The sequence below is a fragment of the Astyanax mexicanus genome, chromosome 20 (genome assembly GCF_023375975.1).
Source record: "Astyanax mexicanus isolate ESR-SI-001 chromosome 20, AstMex3_surface, whole genome shotgun sequence".
Taxonomy (NCBI): Eukaryota; Metazoa; Chordata; class Actinopteri; order Characiformes; family Acestrorhamphidae; genus Astyanax; species Astyanax mexicanus.
In genome coordinates, this window is record NC_064427.1 from 12,525,986 (window position 1) to 12,545,776 (window position 19,791).

At 42.2% G+C, this 19,791-nt stretch overlaps 2 protein-coding genes across 8 annotated transcripts in view; one reads left to right on the plus strand and one right to left on the minus strand.

Moving 5' to 3' along the window:
* The window catches only part of si:ch73-52f15.5 (uncharacterized protein LOC100150557 homolog), a 200,036-nt gene that overhangs the window by 152,872 nt on the left and 27,373 nt on the right, over positions 1 to 19,791 (plus strand). The gene's annotated exons all lie outside the window — the stretch shown is intronic.
* LOC103028411 (proto-oncogene DBL) overlaps positions 1 to 19,791 on the minus strand; it is a 60,953-nt gene that overhangs the window by 29,926 nt on the left and 11,236 nt on the right. For 3 of the 7 annotated variants that reach the window (XM_049469035.1, XM_049469030.1, XM_049469032.1), the window contains exons 3-14: positions 19,442 to 19,558; positions 19,052 to 19,201; positions 18,663 to 18,787; positions 16,919 to 17,033; positions 16,713 to 16,832; positions 15,144 to 15,335; positions 13,491 to 13,682; positions 12,140 to 12,311; positions 4,615 to 4,712; positions 2,363 to 2,448; positions 2,190 to 2,256; positions 52 to 312 (exon numbers count right to left, since the gene is read on the minus strand). In XM_049469035.1, the coding sequence (XP_049324992.1) occupies positions 52 to 312; positions 2,190 to 2,256; positions 2,363 to 2,448; positions 4,615 to 4,712; positions 12,140 to 12,311; positions 13,491 to 13,682; positions 15,144 to 15,335; positions 16,713 to 16,832; positions 16,919 to 17,033; positions 18,663 to 18,787; positions 19,052 to 19,201; positions 19,442 to 19,558 (1,695 nt within the window). The remainder of the gene's footprint in view (positions 1 to 51; positions 313 to 2,189; positions 2,257 to 2,362; positions 2,449 to 4,614; positions 4,713 to 12,139; positions 12,312 to 13,490; positions 13,683 to 15,143; positions 15,336 to 16,712; positions 16,833 to 16,918; positions 17,034 to 18,662; positions 18,788 to 19,051; positions 19,202 to 19,441; positions 19,559 to 19,791) is intronic. The other 4 variants (XM_049469034.1, XM_049469036.1, XM_049469033.1 and 1 more) reach the window with 3 other exon arrangements.

Here is a 19,791-nt window from a genome sequence, read left to right on the forward strand (position 1 = left end):
AGCTCAGACTGATATTAGAGAACAGAGGGGTCAGTGGAGGTTCGGACTTACTCTCTCCAGGAATCTCGCTCCCACTCTCTCTGGAGTCTCCAGGCAGCTCTCCAGGTCCTGAACAAACAGCCTAAATATCACAGGCAACATGAGCTTACACTGTGTGTGTGTGTTTGTGTGTTCGCATGTGTTTGTGTATCTGTACCTGCTGTGGAATTTGTAGATCTCAGGCAGGTTTCCAAATAAAACTTCCTTCTTGTTGTGCAGTTCAGAGGGCAGGATGTGGGAAATGGCAGGGTTATCCATCTCAGCCCTGTACCCCTGAAACACAAACACACAGCCAGCCACTGCCTCTTTTTGAACTGCTGCTGATGTAGCATCACCAGATAGCCAACACGGTTGGAGGTAAGTGCAGTGACCCAGCTCTAATAGAACAGCAAACAGACACCTAACCAACATCACACTAGGACCCAGACTTTGTCCAATGCGAACCCAAACCGATAAACTACAGAGAAGGATTTAATTTTGAAAGTGTTTATTTAAAGCGGCGTAACTTTTCTTGTTCACACTGCAGTGACGCGGCATCGCTTCCAGTCGCTTTCTTCGTCTTCCTGTGTTTGACCGAGACGCTGTTCTTTTTTTATCGCCTCGTGAACCCGGCTAAAACATCTAGCACAGGACCAGCTGCTCCTCCGTCTTTGTTATCTGACAAAGGGGTCTCTTAAAGCACAAAAAAGCCTCAAAAAGCTGTAATCAACCTCTCCTTCATTTTTCTCACTCTGTAGTCCAGCCTGTGGCGTGTGTGGTGCTGAGGCCATGTGGCTGAAGCCCTGTCTGTGTGGCACTGATTGGCTACCGCCTAGCGAATCTCGCTTCTCATTTTCATAAAGTTCTCAACTTTTTGCCGCCGCTACCGCTCCCAGAGTTCTCTGCGCGCCGCTGCCGCCAAGATCACCAAACGCTGAACAGTTAACATTGGACCTGTCCGGACCTTGGACTGACAAAATTTTCTCCAACTGGACCCTAATGGACTGGATTCTAATGAAATACCCCTGCACTAGGGGATATGGGGAGTAAGTGCCATCTACCCAACCAAAGAGAGATAGGCCAAAGCAGCATAATACAGGATTTAAACTGGCGATCCCTGAAACATAGTAAGAGAACAAGGGAAAGAACATCCAAAAGTAGGTGTCTCTAACATCTCTGTAGTTCCTGCTAGACAACGTAAGTCAATTATTCACATTAATAGCATTCAACAAATATATGAATTCCCATTTTACTGGAACCAAACTAAGGCTCTTATTTAGGAAACATTAGGAGAAGAACCAATACACTGGCAAGATAATGGGGTTAAATAATTTCTGAAAATAAGGGTGTGTTTGGTGTGTTAGGAGAGCAAGCCATCTTGTCAGAACAGTGCAGCAATTGCTGAGTAAAAACAAAGTGAGCTCTGATGGTTGTTCTTTTTAAAAAGGTGAATAATCTGTCCAAAAATCCAAGTACCCAAAAGCCTCAACACTGTTAACAGCACTAACTAACAAAGATCCTTGGATTTGTCATTATTTTTAAGGTTTAAATGATGAACGAAAAGAGAGAAAAAATAAGTTTGCCACTACAACACCGGTTCTTTTTCTACCTGGTTTGTTTACAAACTACCTCAACTTGTCAACTGTAATTAGTCTGAATAATAATATGTCTGAACTATCTACAAAAGTGTTTTCACACTGCAGACGATCCGGACCATGGTTCAGTAGATCCGGACCAAGACCACCAATTTTGGTCGGACCAAACTCTGGTCAGTTGGTTTGGATTGTGATTTCGGCCTCTTTCAGACCTGCTAATTTATTTCGGACCCAAACTGAAAAGTCAAAAAGAACTGAGCAAACAAGGTAGGTGTGAAAGCACACATATTATTTGCAAATACTTTGCTTGCATTAACTGCATTAATGTTTTGACCCACTGACAACATTCTTGTTTTGTGATGCTTTTCCATGATTTCATTGCAGCCTCTATCAGTTTTTTGGGGGGATAACTCCCTTAATTCAGAAATACTTTTTAGCTTTTATTTCCTGAAATGTTAATATTTTAATGTCAAACCCAAATGTTTTCAGTCTACAGCATAAATAAATGGATTGGCCTTACTGTTATAATCCTTTAAAGGGGAGTGTATGCTGAAAGGTACGATTGACATTCCTTACCAGTAACACAGACAGTAGCTCCTCCACATACACCCTCTCCGTCTCCACCAGCTCTTTCAACACATGCCTGCAGCAGAGAGCCAGAGAGCAGATAAAACATCAAATGTAAAGAAAATAAGGGCAGATAAGTGGATGTGTTGGGGAGGGGTGTGTGTGTGTGTGTGTGTTCTAACCGTTTGTGCTGATCAGGGTTATCAACACCATCCGCTTCATACAAGACACAGCTGCGGTTTTCCTCATAGTCGTGCATCACTTCAATCTACACACACACACACACACACACACACATAAATTGGGTCATTAAGACATTTTTAAAAATGTGATCCTCCCATTCTGAAACTTCTTCTTTTGCGTTACAATCAAAACCCTCTCTCTCCTCCAGTATCAACTGTAAGGAAGTCTGAAGAGAGGTACACTTTGCAGTCTTGATCAGTTGTGGTATGGATCCACACCAAGTTGGGTTCCCGCAAGACAGAGGGTGAAATGTGTGGGAATGTGGGTTCAGATAGTGGTGGGTGCACCAATTTTGCAAGAACCTCTCTCTCTCTCTCTCTCTCTCTCTCTCTCACACACACACACTTCCATACATAATCACACACAGACACTTACACAGGTCCAGAGAGAAAAAAGGGGAAATGAGGGTGCACAGGACCTATGATTTCCAAACTTAAGTAAATTAAGTTTAACATAAATGTGAAGGGGGTTATACTTTATTATACGGGGGTGGGGGAGGGACATTAAAAATGTTTCCTGATTCCTCACAGAAAATGAGCCAAGGCCAATGAAGCTTAGTTTGAAAAAATAATTCAAAAACATAATTAAATATTATCACGTATTAAGTTAAAAACTGAAAATGTGCCCTTATGTCAATCAATGAAAGTAAAGTAAATGTCAGGTCTGGTGCTAAAAGCACTGCTGTCTCTCCCACATTCAGCGCTGCAGACGATCTCCAGTCTCCCAACTACACTTCCCAGAACACACCACACTCTGACATCACGCACTCACCTGTTCACCTGCCACCACCCGGAAGCCCTGAATATTGATTACCCACACTATAAAAACCCCCCTCACTTACACTCTGTGCCGAGTAATCGATTGGTTAGCCCTCATTACAAAGCATATTCTTGTTATCTATATTTTTGATCTCCTGGTTTTGACTCTCTGGTTTGTTATTCTCGATTCTGATTTTTGCCTTCTCCCTATTGTTGGAACTCTGTGTATTACCTGGACTGTTACCGTTTCTGATTGTTTGGATTATCCTCTCTTGTTTGCCTTCCCGTGCATGAACTTTGGACTGTCCCTCACTCTGGTTAGTGCTTTTCCTCTCTGGTTGTTGTTTGCTCCCGCTGACCTTATTTCAGTCTGACTACCCTGTTGTTATTATATATATCTGCTCTATTTAATAAAATATTCTTTATACTGCATCTGCGCTTGTCTGAGTATATCTGATCATTACAGTAAAGATATAAATAGATAAAAATAGAATAATAATAAAAATAATAATAAAACTTGGTTTAATTGAAATTAAAAGAAATTAAGATAAAAAAGATAAGATTACAACAAAAAACTGTTGAAATTAAGCTTTAATTAACAATACAAAAAAATACAAATAAATAAATGAACCAAAAAAAGATATATAATAATAATAAAAATAAAGGTAATACCTGTGTCACGAAGTGACCCAGGCAGGGAGACGAGGAGGTGGACACAAATGCAGGTAAGGGAAAAATGAATGATTTAATAAATAAATAACAAGTAACAAATCTAGAAAATAAACACAAAGCAGGGATATATATAAGGAGCTTAAGGAGACGGAAATAAACAGGAAACTAGAAACATAAAACTAGATATAAACACAGAGACTAAGGCGTGAGGAACAGAGGCAATGAAACAGAGAAACGCTGAGAGACAAAACGACATGGGAAGGTGCAAAGACCGACGGAGGACAAGTGGCACAGGGGACCTATTTAACAAACAGGAAACACACTAGAATTGGAAACACCTGGGGCAGGGGCGGAGCTACAAATGAGAAACACATGGAAAAGTGCTGAGACAGGAGACACAGGGGAGCACAGGTCACGTGGGGAAGACACACAGACACGAGACGAGACCAGGATGTGACAACCTGAAGACCTTACTTTAAGGGTTAATCAACAGCAGTTTAACCCTGGCCATTTAGAACTGCAGTTCTCAGAGTGTTTAAGCACAACACAGGACGGTCTGTCCAAACAAAGCTCATTTATATAAAGTCAGACCTAATTCTAAGGGATTAAGGTAGCTAAGCCTTTTGGTTTAGGTGGAGATCTGGATGCACTGCTGACGTATATCATGAGTTTAGGGCTCTTAAGGGAGAGAGTGGTTTAATAAGTGATGCTGATCAGATTATTCTGTGTTTCCTTGGTTTATTTAATAACCTGGCTTACACATATCTGACCTTCTTTGTGTTGTTGTTTTTCCGTGAGGCCCGTTTGCCTGGGAGCGAGAGGTCAAAGGAGAACTTTAAACTGGAATTCACATCGAAACCTGGAATTACACAAACACCAAAACAAAGACCTTTCACAAACACACTAAAAACTGCAGTGTCATGAAGCAAATCAAGAAGAAACAATAACATACTAATCATAACAATGTTGAATTACAATGAATTACAGTGGTGTGAAAAAGAGTTTGCCCCTTTGATGACTTCTTACACAAGTAAACATGAAATGCAGTTTTAAATGAAGGTTTGTATTATTAAGGGAGAATAAAATCCAAACCTACATGGCCCTGTGTGAATTTTAAAGAACTCCGGAGTAAAATGTACTTACTGTGTAGTAAAACATGATAAAAAGTACTTACCTTTGTTGAATAGCCCACCTCCACTCTCCCACAGCTTTGTAAGATCCAGTCATTTTGTGCTTTTGTAATTTTCTGTAATTTTCACAAATAAAAATTACAGGGCGCCACACCCCGTGAAGCCCGCGGCCGAGACGTCGCGCTCGGTGAAGCCCGCGACCGAGACGCCACGCTCCGTGACTCTCGCGGCCGAGACGCCACGCTCCGTGAAGCCCGCGGCCGAGACGCAGCGCTCCGTGAAGCCCGCGGCCGAGACGCCGCGCTCCGTGACTCTCGCGGCCGAGACGACGCGCTCTGTGAAGCCCGCGGCCGAGACGCAGCGCTCCGTGACTCTCGCGGCCGAGACGACGCGCTCCGTGAAGCCCGCGGCCGAGACGGCGCGCTCCGTGAAGCCCGCGGCCGAGACGCAGTGCTCCGTGAAGCCTGCGGCCGAGACGTCGCGATCCGTGAAGCCCGCGGCCGAGACGCAGTGCTCCGTGAAGCCTGCGGCCGAGACGCCGCGCTCCGTGAAGCCTGCAGCCGAGACGCCGCGCTCCGTGACTCTCGCGGCCGAAATGGCGCGCTCCGTGAAGCCCGCGGCCAAGACGCCACGCTCCGTGACTCTCGCGGGTGAGACGCCACGCTCCGTGACTCCCGTGGCTCATCCGCGCTCCTCGACTCCTGCCACCCCTGAACCTGCATATGCTGCTCCCACAGCCCCGGAACCTGCATACGCTGCAGTACCAGCAGTTTCAGGCTCTGCTCCAGCTCAAGTACCAGCAGCTCCCGCTGCTCCAGCTCCAGCACCAGCAGCACCCGCTCCCACTGCCTTTGACCCTGTGCCCGCGGCTCCGGCCGTCTCTGATCCTGTGCCCGCTCCTAGAACATTGTACACCCCCAGGCCGACTGCCAGAACAATGTTTGGTCCCAGGCCCCGTGTTTCCAGGCCTGCCCTGAGGCCTCCTGACTTTGCCCCCAGTACTGTGCCCAGGCTGTCCCCACAGACTTTTGTTAGTCCTGGGCACCCTCCTGTGTTTTTTGTGCCCCTTTCCCTTCCTGTCTTGGTCCCCGTGTCTGTCTGTGTTCCAGTTTCTGTCCCCAATGGTTTCTCTGTTCCAGTCCCTGTCACTGTGTATGTGTCAGTCCCTGTTAATGTACTCGTCTCTGTCCCCTTGTCCACTCCTGTCCAGTCCCCGTCCTAGTCTGCATTCCCGTCCCAGGTCCAGTCTCTGTTCTCTGTTCAGTCTCCTGTCCAGTCCCCGTCCCAGTCTACGTTCCCGTCCCCCGGTCCAGTCTCTGTTCTCTGTTCAGTCTCCTGTCCTGTCTCCATTTACATCCCCAGCCCAGTCCCCTATCCAGCCTTGTGTCCTGTCCCCAGTCCAGTCCCAGTCTCCATTTGTACCACATGTCCAATCTCCGTTCCCTGTCCAATCTCAGTCTACAGTCCAGTCTCTTTCCCCATTTGTGTCTAATCTCCAGTCCCAGCTTTTCTCCCCTGTCCGGTCTGCATTTCGGTTTCCTGTCCCGTCGTCTGTACAGTCTCCTCTCTTCTGTGCTTAGTCTTGTTTGATGTCTTGTTCTTTGTTTTCCACCCTCTCCTGACCGGCTCCTGGGGTTTCGTTTTTTTTCCGCACCCGGGAGTTCGCGTTAGGGGGGGGGGGGGGAGATGGGTTCTGTCACATCTTCAGCCTGTTTTCTGTCTATTCTCATGTCTGTCTGTTCTCACGTGACCCGGCTCCTCTGTATTTCTTCCCTGGTGTTTTTCCACTCACCTGTGTCCATTTGTAGCTCTGCCCCTCATTACCTTTTCGTCAGGTGTTTCCTGTTTGTCCGTGTCTTTATATAGTCCCCTTGTTCCTGTGTTCCTTATCCGGTGTTGTACGTGTTACGTCAGTTCAGGTGTTTTGTGTTTCTCGGTTACGTTCTCCATGTTTCTTTGTATGGTCCAGTCTTTTTGTTTCTTTTTTAAATATTCGCATTTGCGTCCGCTCTCCTCGTCCTTCCTTCCTGCACACCACCTGACACTATGTATATATATGTCTGTCATTATCAGTACAATGATGGCGGGGCCAGAGCTGAAAGCTAGCAGAATGGGATGTAAAAAGTGTTTTTTAATAAACTACTTTTGCATTTTTTTAATTATTAATGCCTTGATTTAAATGTCAGAGCTCTCCAAATTCTTAAAAGGAGGAGTGAAGCTACTTTGAGCCTGAATAATGGTAGAAAGACTGGATTTCAGAAAGCTGTGGGAGAGCGGAGGTGTGCTATTCAAGAAAGGTAAGTATTTTTTATCATGTTTTACTACAACCAAAGTCCATTTTACACAGAAGTTCTCCTTTACCAAAAACTGATCGGGCCACCCTAGGCATCTGCAGTCAGGAGTTTGTGATAACTTGCTTTCACAGGTCCACATTAGTGAATAATGGTTCACTGGAGTCCCGTAACTTTAGAAATGCTTTTATAACCTTTTCCAAACTGATAGATCTCAACTACCTTCGTTTTCATTTGTTCCTTTCTTTGGATATTGGTATGATGTCTAGCTTTTGAGTATCTTTGAGTATCTAGTTTTATGAGTATCAACTTAACCACAGATGTTTTAACTGGGGGGCAAACACACATCCATGTAGTTTGGGATTTTTTTTCTTAATAATACATATCTTCATTTAAAAACTGCATTTACTTGTGTTTACTTGTGTTGTTTTTGACTAATATTTTATTTGTTTAATAATTGAAACATTTAAGAGTGACAAACATGCAAAAAACAAGGAATTATTAAGGGGCAAAAACTTTTATTTTTTTAGATTTAACAATTCTGTGAGTGACATTAAAAATAAATTATTTTAGTATAGTCCAACTTACTCAGCTGTAACTTAGGAGAGATCACCGGTGATTAAAGATTTAAACAACGGTAAAGAATAGGGGTGTGACGAGAACTCGTGGCACAAGATCTCGCGAGATTAAACATGGCGATGTTTCTCGTCAATATTTAACCTGTCTCGCGGGGAAAAAAATAGTTTAGTGGGGACTTTTTAAACGGGATCTGGCAACACAGCAGGAGTGCAACTACGTACTGTTTGTGGTGTATGCAAACGTAGGGGGGAGGGGGTGGAGGAGATATATTCTGTCATTACTAGCCCACCGCGCTCCGCAAAACCAGCAAGCTGATTGGCTGTTTCTCCTGAGAACAAAAATTATTTGCATACCCCCTTTTTAAGTTGTATGTCTGGCTGCATTTTGGCTCCAGTGGAAACAATAAACGGTAACAGAGTGACCAACAAGAAACAAACCATATGTAAATACTGTAATTAAATCCTACACGTGACTGTTTCATAGGCAGCTGTACTAATCCCTTCGCTCTGTACTGTATTTAAAAACAAATGTTCTGTCTCTGTTTGAACTTCAAGCATGGTCTTAATATGACTGATTATGGTTATGCATAGTTAAATTACAAGAGATTTAGGAGAAAAAAAACACAAACCATAGTCTTAATATGACTGGTTGTGGCTTGCACTTATTGTTTGCACTATATAAGTTTTATTTTTATTTTTTATTCTTATTCTTATTTCTACTTCTTATAAAATCAATATTTGAGAGAAACCAGTCTGTTAAGTTTGCGTTATATAATTTTGTCAAATAAAACTCTAGTTTTCAAGCTTCAAGTTTCATTTTTCATTTTTGAGGTTTTCTTTAAAATTTTATTTTTAAATCTCGTCTCGTCTCGTTCTCGTGAACCCAATATCGTGTCTCGTGATATAAGTGTCTCGTCACACCCCTAGTAAAGAAGCTTTTGGCATGTATAGACATCTGATATATTGGCATATAGGCACACACAATGCAAAATGGTTTTGCCATACGACACTGATTAGCATGGTGGTGGTGTACGAGGTGTTACTGTGTTTTGTGCTGATATGAGTGGATCAGACACAGCAGTGCTGCTGAGGTTTTTGAACACTCTGCTCACTTACTGTCCTCCACTCTATATGACACCCTTATTTAGCTGCTCCATCTTGTAGATGTGGTTTGTGCTGACCATCGTTTAGTCCTCACTGGTGTTTACAGGATGCTGGCCACAGGACACTTCCCATAGGACACTGGTTACAGGACACTTGCCACAGGACACTAGCCACAAGATGCTGACCAACAGTTGCTGCCTACAGGACACTAGCCAAAGGACACTGGTCACTGGAAGCTGCCCACAGGACACTGGTCACTGGACACTGTTTAAAGCATGCTGCCCACAGGACGCTGTTGGTGGACTATTTTCAGGTCTTTAAAAACTTCCGCAGAATAGGACCTGTTTACCCTGGCTTAGGATTGATTGGAATTCTTGCACCTGCACAAGGATGGCCTAAGGCTATAAGAAGAATGATAACACCCTGAAACTGAGCTACAGCACAGTGGCCAAGGTCATATAGAAAATATAGCTGTTTTCCATTATCCCAGAAGAAAGCCTCTTCTGAAGCTGCTTCACAATGAATCCTGCAAGCAATTTGCTTAAGGCAAGCAGTCTAATGGCATGGATTGCTGGAACAGTGTCCTGTACTGGCACCGGGGAGCTAAATTACAGCATTTTCCCCTCCCTTCATCCAAAAGTGCTGTGAAGTCATCATAGAGGAGTTTAAGAAGATTTCATTAGCAATGTGCAGCTCTGGTGACTTACATGCTCAAGAGAGTTAAGATAGTGCTAGATAATACTGGTCACACTTTCTGACTCAGTGACACTTTGGACACAATTAGAAGATTTCACGGTGAAATATACTCACTTGTATTGCCAGCTATTTATATATTAATTACTATGTGTTGAGTTATTTTTACAGGATGGTTAATCCATACTCCTATAAGCTGTACACTGACTAAATTATATACTGTTCCAGTTCCATAGTGTTTTCTTACGAACATATATAAAACAATATTTTCAGAAATGTGAGGGGTGTACTCACTTTTGTTAGACACTGCACATATTATTAGTGTGATTGCAGTAATGCAATCACAGTATTGATCTTCTTAAGTCTGTTTCTTATTATTATTCCACCTGTTTTTTGTCCGGTTAACTAGTGCCGCAGTTTTCGAAATATCGACTTCGTTCAAAAGAGAAAATGTGCGTCCATATCGGGAATGGTGGGCTTGTATACAGCTTTCCGATCGGACTTACGTTTTTCGTAAAAACTTCGTAAGTACGCGTTTTTTTGACCATTGAAAATGAATGGGCAGAACTTTGCACGCCCGTGGACGTCGCAATTTTTGAAATACGAAGATGAAACCAATTGAGGACCTGTAGAACTTATTGAGCTCTTTCCGAAAATATGCGTTACGAAAAGTTACGTCGTACGGATTTCGTACAATTGTCGTACGAAGTGGCCCCATTGGAATGAATGGGGCCAATCGGAGGACGGCAGCTAGATCGAAGGACAGGTAGCTAGAACTCCAGTACTGTGTGTAATGGAGCAGCTATGGGATAAAACAGCATTAGGTCAAAAGTTTGGACACCCCGGCCCCCCAGTACTGTGTGTAATAGAGCCACGGGTCAAAAGTTTGGACACCCCGGCCCCCCAGTACTGTGTGTAATGGAGCCACGGGTCAAAAGTTTGGACACCCCCGAACGGCCAAAGCAACCTAGCGTGCATAGCTGATTGATGTATTTGCACGTTGCGTAGCAACGTGCAAACACCATTTAATCTAATTTATGCATATACATCACCTAGCAACCACCTAGTAACACCTTAGCAACCACCTAGCAACCACCTAGCAACACCTTAGCAACCACCCCGGATACCATAGCAACACCTTAGCAACCGCCTAGCAACACCCTAGCAACCACCTAGCAACACCTTAGCAACCACCCCGGATACCATAGCAACACCTTAGCAACCGCCTAGCAACACCCTAGCAACCACCTAGCAACACCTTAGCAACCACCCAAGATACCATAGCAACACCTTAGCAACCGCCTAGCAACCACCTAGCAACACCTTAGCAACCACCCCGGATACCATAGCAACACCTTAGCAACCGCCTAGCAACACCCTAGCAACCACCTAGCAACCACCTAGCAACACCTTAGCAACCACCCAAGATACCATAGCAACACCTTAGCAACCGCCTAGCAACACCCTAGCAACCGCCTAGCAACACCTTAGTTACCACCTAGCAACCACCTAGCAACCACCTAGCAACACCTTAGCAACCACCCCGGATACCATAGCAACACCTTAGCAACCGCCTAGCAACACCTTAGCAACCGCCTAGCAACACCTTAGCAACCACCTAGTAACCACCTAGCAACACCTTAGCAACCACCCCAGATACCATAGCAACACCTTAGCAACCGCCTAGCAACACCTTAGCAACCGCCTAGCAACACCTTAGCAACCACCTAGCAACCACCTAGTAACCACCTAGCAACACCTTAGCAACCACCCCAGATACCATAGCAACACCTTAGCAACCGCCTAGCAACACCTTAGCAACCGCCTAGCAACACCTTAGCAACCACCTAGCAACACCTTAGCAACCACCACGGATACCATAGCAACACCTTAGCAACCGCCTAGCAACCACCTAGCAACCACCTAGCAACACCTTAGCAACCACCCCGGATACCATAGCAACACCTTAGCAACCACCTAGCAACACCTTAGCAACCACCTAGCAACACCATAGCAGATACCAGCCAGCACTGCAATCACACTCGCAGTTTCTGTAGGAACTGCAATCTAGTTGTCATTACAAATGTATATTGAATATAAAGTAATTTAACCCTTTGATATGCGACATGGGTCAAAGTTTTCATTTTCTATATCTTTGCAATAAATTTATTTAAACATTCAGTATTCAAGGTATTTCTCAGTTAACTTGTTTTTGATCATCATACATCCTTATTTTATTTTTTCCTTTTCTTTTAAATAAATGCCTTTTTTCAACATGGGTCAAACACGTTGCATTAGTATATATTATGTTGTGGGCCATTTTCTATGTTACATCATGTATAGATGTGCTTTTCTTTGTTCTAAGTTTTAAAATCTACTTATTTTTTGATTGACTATTTCAAGTATTCTCCAAATATCTTTTGGTTGGTTTTGATTGGCACTGATAATTTCTTTTTCATTCTTGCACATCAACCCGTGCCAAAAACATACTGTGTTTAGGGGAGAAAAGTGGAGACTTGAGGCGTGTTGGGCTCTCCGGCCGGGGGGAAACCAGCTGGATGGGTCTGACCTGAACATCAGCCAGTTTACGCAGACAGACCTGTCTGTTGTGGATCATAGCCTGGACCGCACTCAGTTTCTCCATTACTGCAGTGATCTGGGCCTGAGACACACAGGGAAAGGAGACGATAACTATGGGTGATGAACAGACTGGAGATACTGCTGTATGTGTTTAAAGGGCCACTAAACCCCCTGATTTTAGCTGACTCCAGCTTGCCACTGGTAAGCTATGCCGCCAGGCTTCTACGCTAGCTACGCCGCCGGTAAGCTACGCTAGTGGTCTGCGCGGGACTGTTTTTTTTAAACCCGCTCCTGCCCGCTCCCGTGTGTTTTGGTCCCGTTACCAACCACTCCCGCCAAAAATCGCTTCTTTTAATCCCATGCCCGCCCGTCACATACACATTTCTGCCGCTCCTGCCCCGCGGTCCTAATATGAATTGAATTAATTACTTCAAATTTACTTACGTTAAGCTACGCTGCCGGGCTTCTATGCTAGTTATGCCGGTAAGCTACGCCGCCATGCTCCTTCGCTAGCTACACCACCGGGCTTCTTTGCTAGGCTACGCCGGTAAGCCATGACGCCGGGCTTCTATGCTAGCTACGATGCCGGTAAGCTAAGACGCTGGGCTTCTTCTCTAGCTACGCTCCGGGGCTTCTTCGCTAGTTATTTGCTAGTTGGCATTTCTTTATTTATTTAACTAGTAATAGTAAAACTCCCAGTATTATAAAACAACAAGTGTTTGTATTCCCAGGGTATTTGAAAAGACTATATGCATAGTTGAAAAAACAACAATCATACTTCTAAGTTTAAAATAAATTAATAAATCATTTGGATATCTTGTTTTTTTTCTATGAAGCTATGGTTTAAAATAATTACATTTTAAGATTTACCAGACATTTGGTGTATTTGTACAAAGTATCGGTATCGGATCGGTATCGCCTATACCAGCCTCAATTTTACTTGGTATCGGATCATAAAGGCAAACGGTGGTATGGAACATCACTATGGTAAACTACGCTGCCGGGCTCCTTCGCTGGAGGAGGGGATATCATACGAACAAAAGTACGTATTAACGCCATCCTCGCCTTTAGCACAGTTGAACCTGAGCGGGCGCTGCAGAGGTAGAAATAACCGTTATAAAAGCGTTTTTTAAAGTTTAGGAAAGGTTTATACATTTTTTAAGCAGGTCTGGTATGTTTTATTACTTCGTTTCAGTTATTAATGGAAAAAATATGAATTAGGGTTTAGTGGCTCTTTAAGTTTGCTTAAGTGTTTGTATACCTCTATCTGAGGGGTAAGTACTGTCTGGAACTCCAGCATCAGCAGGTCAGGGCTGGAGTGGACAGCAGGGGGCGCTGTGTCCAGTAGTGTATCAATATCACGCAGGGCTGCCTGAGCTCCATCCTTGGACTGGAACTTATCAACCAGTTGATTGGCCAGCAGATATGCTCCCTGGTCACACCATCCAACCAACTGATCAACAAAAAAACATAATAGCATTTAGGCATTTAGGTTAATAGCTCGTTTAGAGAACCTTTTCATGATATTCTAATTTTGTGAGATTTTTGGGAATTTTGGGTTTTCATGAGTTGTATGCCAAAATCATCAGTATTAAAACAATAAAAGACCTGAAATATTTCAGTTGGTGTGCAATGAATCTAAAATATATGAAAGTTTAATTTTTATCATTTCATTATGGAAAAGAATGAACTTTATCACCATATGCTAATGTTTTGAAAAGGACCTGTATATGTAACCTTCAAATAAATACACAGCTGTTTTCTAATACATTGCTCTTAACAAACAAATATAACACGTTTTTACAAATGCACTTCTTTTTACAAATGCACATCTTGTAAAGTGTCCCACAGCGCCACCTGCTGTTCTGGGGCGATGCATTTGTACGAGGCGGGGTGCATTTGTGAGAAAATCTCAACACGAGTTTGCGACTCTGCTAAAAGTGTGCCAAAAGTCACGTGATTTACAAATGGGCTGTGCGTGTTTGTGAATTATGACACGGTAATGTTTGAAAATCATGTTTTATTTGTTTTATTTATTGGTTTTTGCATTTGTAAAACGTGTTATATTTGTTTGTTAATAGCAATGTATATATAGCTGTGTATTTATTTAAAGGTTACATATATATTTACAACCATCAAGTTTTGTGTTTGTAAAACACACTGTGTGTGTTAGATAGTCACGTTTTCTATTTGTAAAATGTGTTGTGTTTGTTTGCAAGGGGTATAATATTTACAGAATATGTTTTCTTTATTTGCATAGATTTGGCACTAATTTAGCTCCATTGGATGCTTTTATCCAAAGCGACTTGTAAATAATGATATACGTTAGCAACAGAGGACAGAAGTCCAGGGCAAAAACATATTGGGAGGCCAAAGGATAATAGTGGGATAGAGAAGGAAAAGAAGGGGGGAGCAGTGTTTGAGGTTAGAAGTAGTTTGTTAGGAGTGTTAAGATGAGCAGTAGCTAGTGGAGCTCAATGAGCAGTGTGGTGGCGTGCCCGTTTTGCACGCTGTTGCATTCTGGATCATCTAAAGTGGCTTTACTACACAGGCTGAGAGGCCCTTTAGCATTGCAGTGCAGTTGTCGAGGCCTATGATGACCACTGCTTGTACCAGGAGTTGATTGCATTAGAAACAGTCAAATCTAACTGATATTGTAAATGCAACATGGTGTGTGAAGGAGAGCTGGTCATCAGTCACCCAGGTTCTCGGCAACCTTTACTGGGGAGAGTGAGAGTGGGTTGATGGTTATGGTGAAGTTGTTTTGCCATTGTGTTAATACAAAATATTTCATTTAATATTCATCAAGAGGTTTCAGACAAATAACCTAAAGGCAATGTGATATTATTATATATTCAAGTAGACTGAGAATATAAAATCCAGAATGTACTTTTTACACTGGGTGTGTACACACCTCCTCCAGGCGCAGCAGTAAGTTGCGTGTGTTTGTAAGTGCTGTGTGTTTGATGCGCAGAGCAGTGGTCAGAGTGTCGCAGTGATGCCGCAGTTCGTTACAGCGCTGAACAATCAGAGCCAGGGCGTAGTGGTGACTCGCAGCCAGCTGGTGACCATGCAAGACAATGATCTGAGCGTGACCCATCTCATCCTGCACACACACACACACACACACACATACACACACACATGCAGCAAGGTCAGTCTGACACATAACAGCTACGTCCACATGACAAGACTGGAATAAAACACTGGATCAAAACAACATCAGCAAGCTCAGCCCTAATTTCCTCAGCCCTAAATTCAGTCCTAAATGAACAATCCATTCACTGCTGTTTTATAAGAAAGCAAAATCAGTCATGTGTAACTGGATTTCTCAAATAACTGTAGTGAACTTTACTTATTTCATATTATCCTAATGATTAAGCTCATGCAATGTTAGTAAAGTTGTAAATACACTTGAGTGAACTACACTTTAAGTTCTTCAGTGAGCCTTTTGGTGCAGGACTTGCTCTTTATTTTGGTAATTTAAATGCAAAATCACACTTTGTGACTCACACTCACTGAAGTATATTTTAGTTGCTGTGTTTCGGTAAATTTTACCTAAATAACGTACAACCATATTAACACTAACACACCATCAGTCTTGCCCACCAGAGAAACCTTCCCCTGTGTGTTCAGTTTTGTCTTATGTAATAATTGACTGCTCTGCCACAGTATTCTAGGCTATAAGGATTTTTTTTTCTTTACTGTGAAGTGTGACTGTTTCTTTCTGTATTAGGAAACACAAACACGGCACTGCCACTATGATTAGGTTTGAACCCTGTTCATGTAGGTTTCCATCAGCTACCAGAGCCTTGAGAAAGCACAACTGCCCTTGCTCTCTCTGGGTGAGTAGATGACGCTCTCTAAGGGTGATGTCTATCAGCACAAGGCGTCTGTGAGCTGATGTATCGGAATTGAGTCGCTGCGCTTTCCTTCGAGTGCACTGTGCCGCTCCTCTGCAATGAATTTGGCTGTATGGCATCATGGATCAGGTTAAGCTGGTTTGTTTTGGCCCATACGTCCACTGCATCTCCATCTGCAATGTTACTGGCATATTCCCATTGTGAGTTGTGGTTATTGAAGTCTTCAATCATAATTCTTAATTTTCCAAGTGTTGGTGTTTCTAGCATGAGAGCTGGTCTTGGGAGTGGACGTTGGACACTCTTCATATTCTGGGCTGATGGGCTACTACCAAATTTTGGGCTTCAGGCCATCAATTGCCTTTTGGCTTGGCTTCAAATGTTTGGTAGAATTCACAAGTGTTATTGGTAATATCGCTTGACAGGAATCACAACGTGAACTCTTCTACCTTGACCCCAATATTAAAAAACATTCAGAAAACATAAATTGAAAAAAGGTTATTTACTGTTATGACGTTTGCAAGGCAATTTGTTTCCCAAATAAGAAAAGTAAAATCAACTCATCACATTTTCCAATGTGAGAATCTCAATATAACCCTCCATAGACCCCAATAAATATAGACCTCAGCTGTGGTGTCCAGATCCTCCAGGTCCTTCAGAAGCTGCTCAGTTTGGGCCACAGTCACTCCTGAAGAAGGAATAGCTTTCTCTCTTGCACTCAGCTTCTCTAGCAGGGCCTCCATCTGCACAACAACACCCATTAGATTTACCTTAGAATAAACATTATACATTATTGAACACTTCACCCAACGTTTCCCCCTGTTGGCACCTCGTGGAAGCTCTGCTCATATCGGAGCAACTGGAGGTACTGCTGCAGCTTCAGGTGATGCTTCTCAAAAAAGCCGTCAAAAGCCACCTCCATGTCTCTTAGCTGGGCCAGAAGCCTGCACACACATAAACAACAAACACACCTGCTGTGGTTGGGGTGTCAAAAATAATCGATATTGCTTCATGTTGTGACATTTTGTTTTTTAAAAACACATTCTTGTCTTTAATTATTAGTGGTTTAAGAAGCAGATCCTGCACACGATGCACTAGAAAAACTTCAACGTTCTTTTAACACTCTACAGACTGCTCTCTATAAACTCAAGTTGGTTTTAAATGCTAATAAAATGCTGTTTTCCAGATTTTCAAATAGTGTTCAAATTCCAGAACTATTACTACTCTGTCAGAATCCACCATTGAACGAGTCAGCGAATATAAATATCTTGGCCTCTGGCTCGATGAAAAATTAATTTTAAATCCCACATTAACAAACTCGTCATTAAGTGCAGACAAAAGCTCGGGTTCCCTTATGGGAATAAATCCTGTTTACCCGTGCACGCCAGAAAAAGAAGAGTGGAGGCAACCATACTCACCACTGCACACTATACAATAGAGTTGGTTGGTCCTCACTAGCTGCACGAAGAGAATCTCATTGGCTAATTTTTATCTATAAATCACTCTCTGGAAATTTGCCAGCTTATATCTCTTCACTGATCTCAATTAATAACAGTAATTATCAGACTCGCTCCAGTGGCTGGATCACCTGTTAGGTACCAAGAGATTTTAGTGAACTAAGAAAAATCTGCTTTTAGCTACAGAGCACCAGCGAGCTGGAATTCACTACAGGAAACGTTGAAGCTCAGCTCGCTGGGATCACTGAATCATTTTAAACTTTTAGTTTCAAATCACCATCAGAAAGCCTGTGACTGTTTTAAATTATCTTTTTTGTTAGTTTATCTTTTTCTTATTTAAATTTTATTTATTATAACTTTTATTTTTTTATTCTAATGTTTTATATTTTAATTTTTGTTCTTATTTCTATTATTCAATTAATCATTTCTTATCATTCTTAACATTTTACTTTACTTTTACTGTTATCTTATTATTACTTATTTTATGTTTTATACATTTTTTACTTTTTATTTGTCACATTTTTGGTATTTTAGAATTTTCTGTTTTACATATATATATATATTTATGTATATTAAATGTTGATTTAAAATTAGTACTTCTTTTTTTACTATTATATTTCTTATTATTTGTAATTTAGTATTAAATGTTTCAATCCCTTTGATGTACATGCTCGGCAACATTGTAAATGAGGGTCACCCTCAATGTTTTTCCCAAATTAAAATAAAGGTTGATTGATAAATAAAGATTGTTGTCAGAAAGTGGTTCATTTAGTGCTGCATTTACAACCATCCACTATAGTAGCACTGCTGTACTGATGTTAGAGCCCACTCTTACAATTGCATAAAAAGTAAACTTTCCTTTTATTCAGATTTCACAAATATAATGTGAGAATGTTTATACTGTGACAGTATTTTTTAAAAATGCAATAAATCACCTTGCTTACAGTATATATTGAATTGAAACCCCTGTATCATGATATGTATCGTATCACCAAGTTCAATAACTTATATACACTGTGTTTATAAATGTGTTCATTTGGCTTTACACTAATGCACTAATGTTACAATGTAATGGGTTCCAAATATATTTTTGTGTGATATTGATGTGATATATACCTCTGTACAGTGTCTCTGTCCTGGTTGATGTCTCTGTCCTCCATTGCTGCTCCCTCTGCAGCTCGAGCTCCCTCCAGATTGGATAGGATCTGCCTTCCATCTTTAATCACTGACCGAATGTCATCCTGCCTCAAAAGCAAACTTACTTTAATCAACTGCTCCTTAACTTCCTTTGCATATTTTTAACGATTATGAAAAAGTCATGGAGCATGAAAGGTTAATCCCATACTTAAAAAGCCCATTGCTGTAAAGTGACTCCTCAAACCCACAACACAAGTGTTCTGGTTCTATACATGGTGACCAGGTAAGCATAACAGGTAAGCATAACACTGGTTGTTTGATTTGCCACGATGTCATGCATGACAGTGACTGAGGGCGGGTTTCATTACCTTCATCTGTCTGTAGCGGTCAGTGTGGGACCTGAGCAGGTACTCAATAGTGCTGGCCTCGTCTGGCAGCTCAGCCTCAGTCAGCTCAGTACCGAAAGTCTGCAGCAGCTGGGCCACCTCTTTCACAGTTACTGCAAAACTCTCGATGGCCTACAGAGGGAAGCAGAGGCAGGAATGTGCACTACCACATTACACATACAGACATATGGCAGTCTGTGAAGACCTGTCACTCTATAATCATCCTTTTTCATCTCAGCTTGTGCTGTCTTGGTCAGATATAAACCAAGAGAGAGAACTTTAGACCTGAGAGTTTTAACTGCTGTTTTCCTGTGTGAAGAAGTCTGATGTTGTATTACTATTATTATTATTATTATTATTATTATTATTTACCGTTCTGAGAACAATCCAGTCGCTCGGGCAGCATTCGAGAGTCCCCCCAAACTCAGAACTCAACTGATTCTCATCAATATACCTGAGTAGATCAGTCACCGAACTCAGCATGATCACCTGAGAGAGAGAGAGTAAAAAAGAAAGAGAAGTTGTGTCTAAAACTGTGCCCTATTCACCTTATTGAGTTCCCATAATACATTGCCCTGCATTCGCACACAGCTTCTCTGACGGCCTTTTTTGATCAAATATTAATTTAGGGTGCAAAAGTGATGAATGTAGATTACTCCTCCCAGTACAGTTTCTTTTTATACCCAAAAGAGAACCTTAAACATCGCTGCTGTTCTGATTCC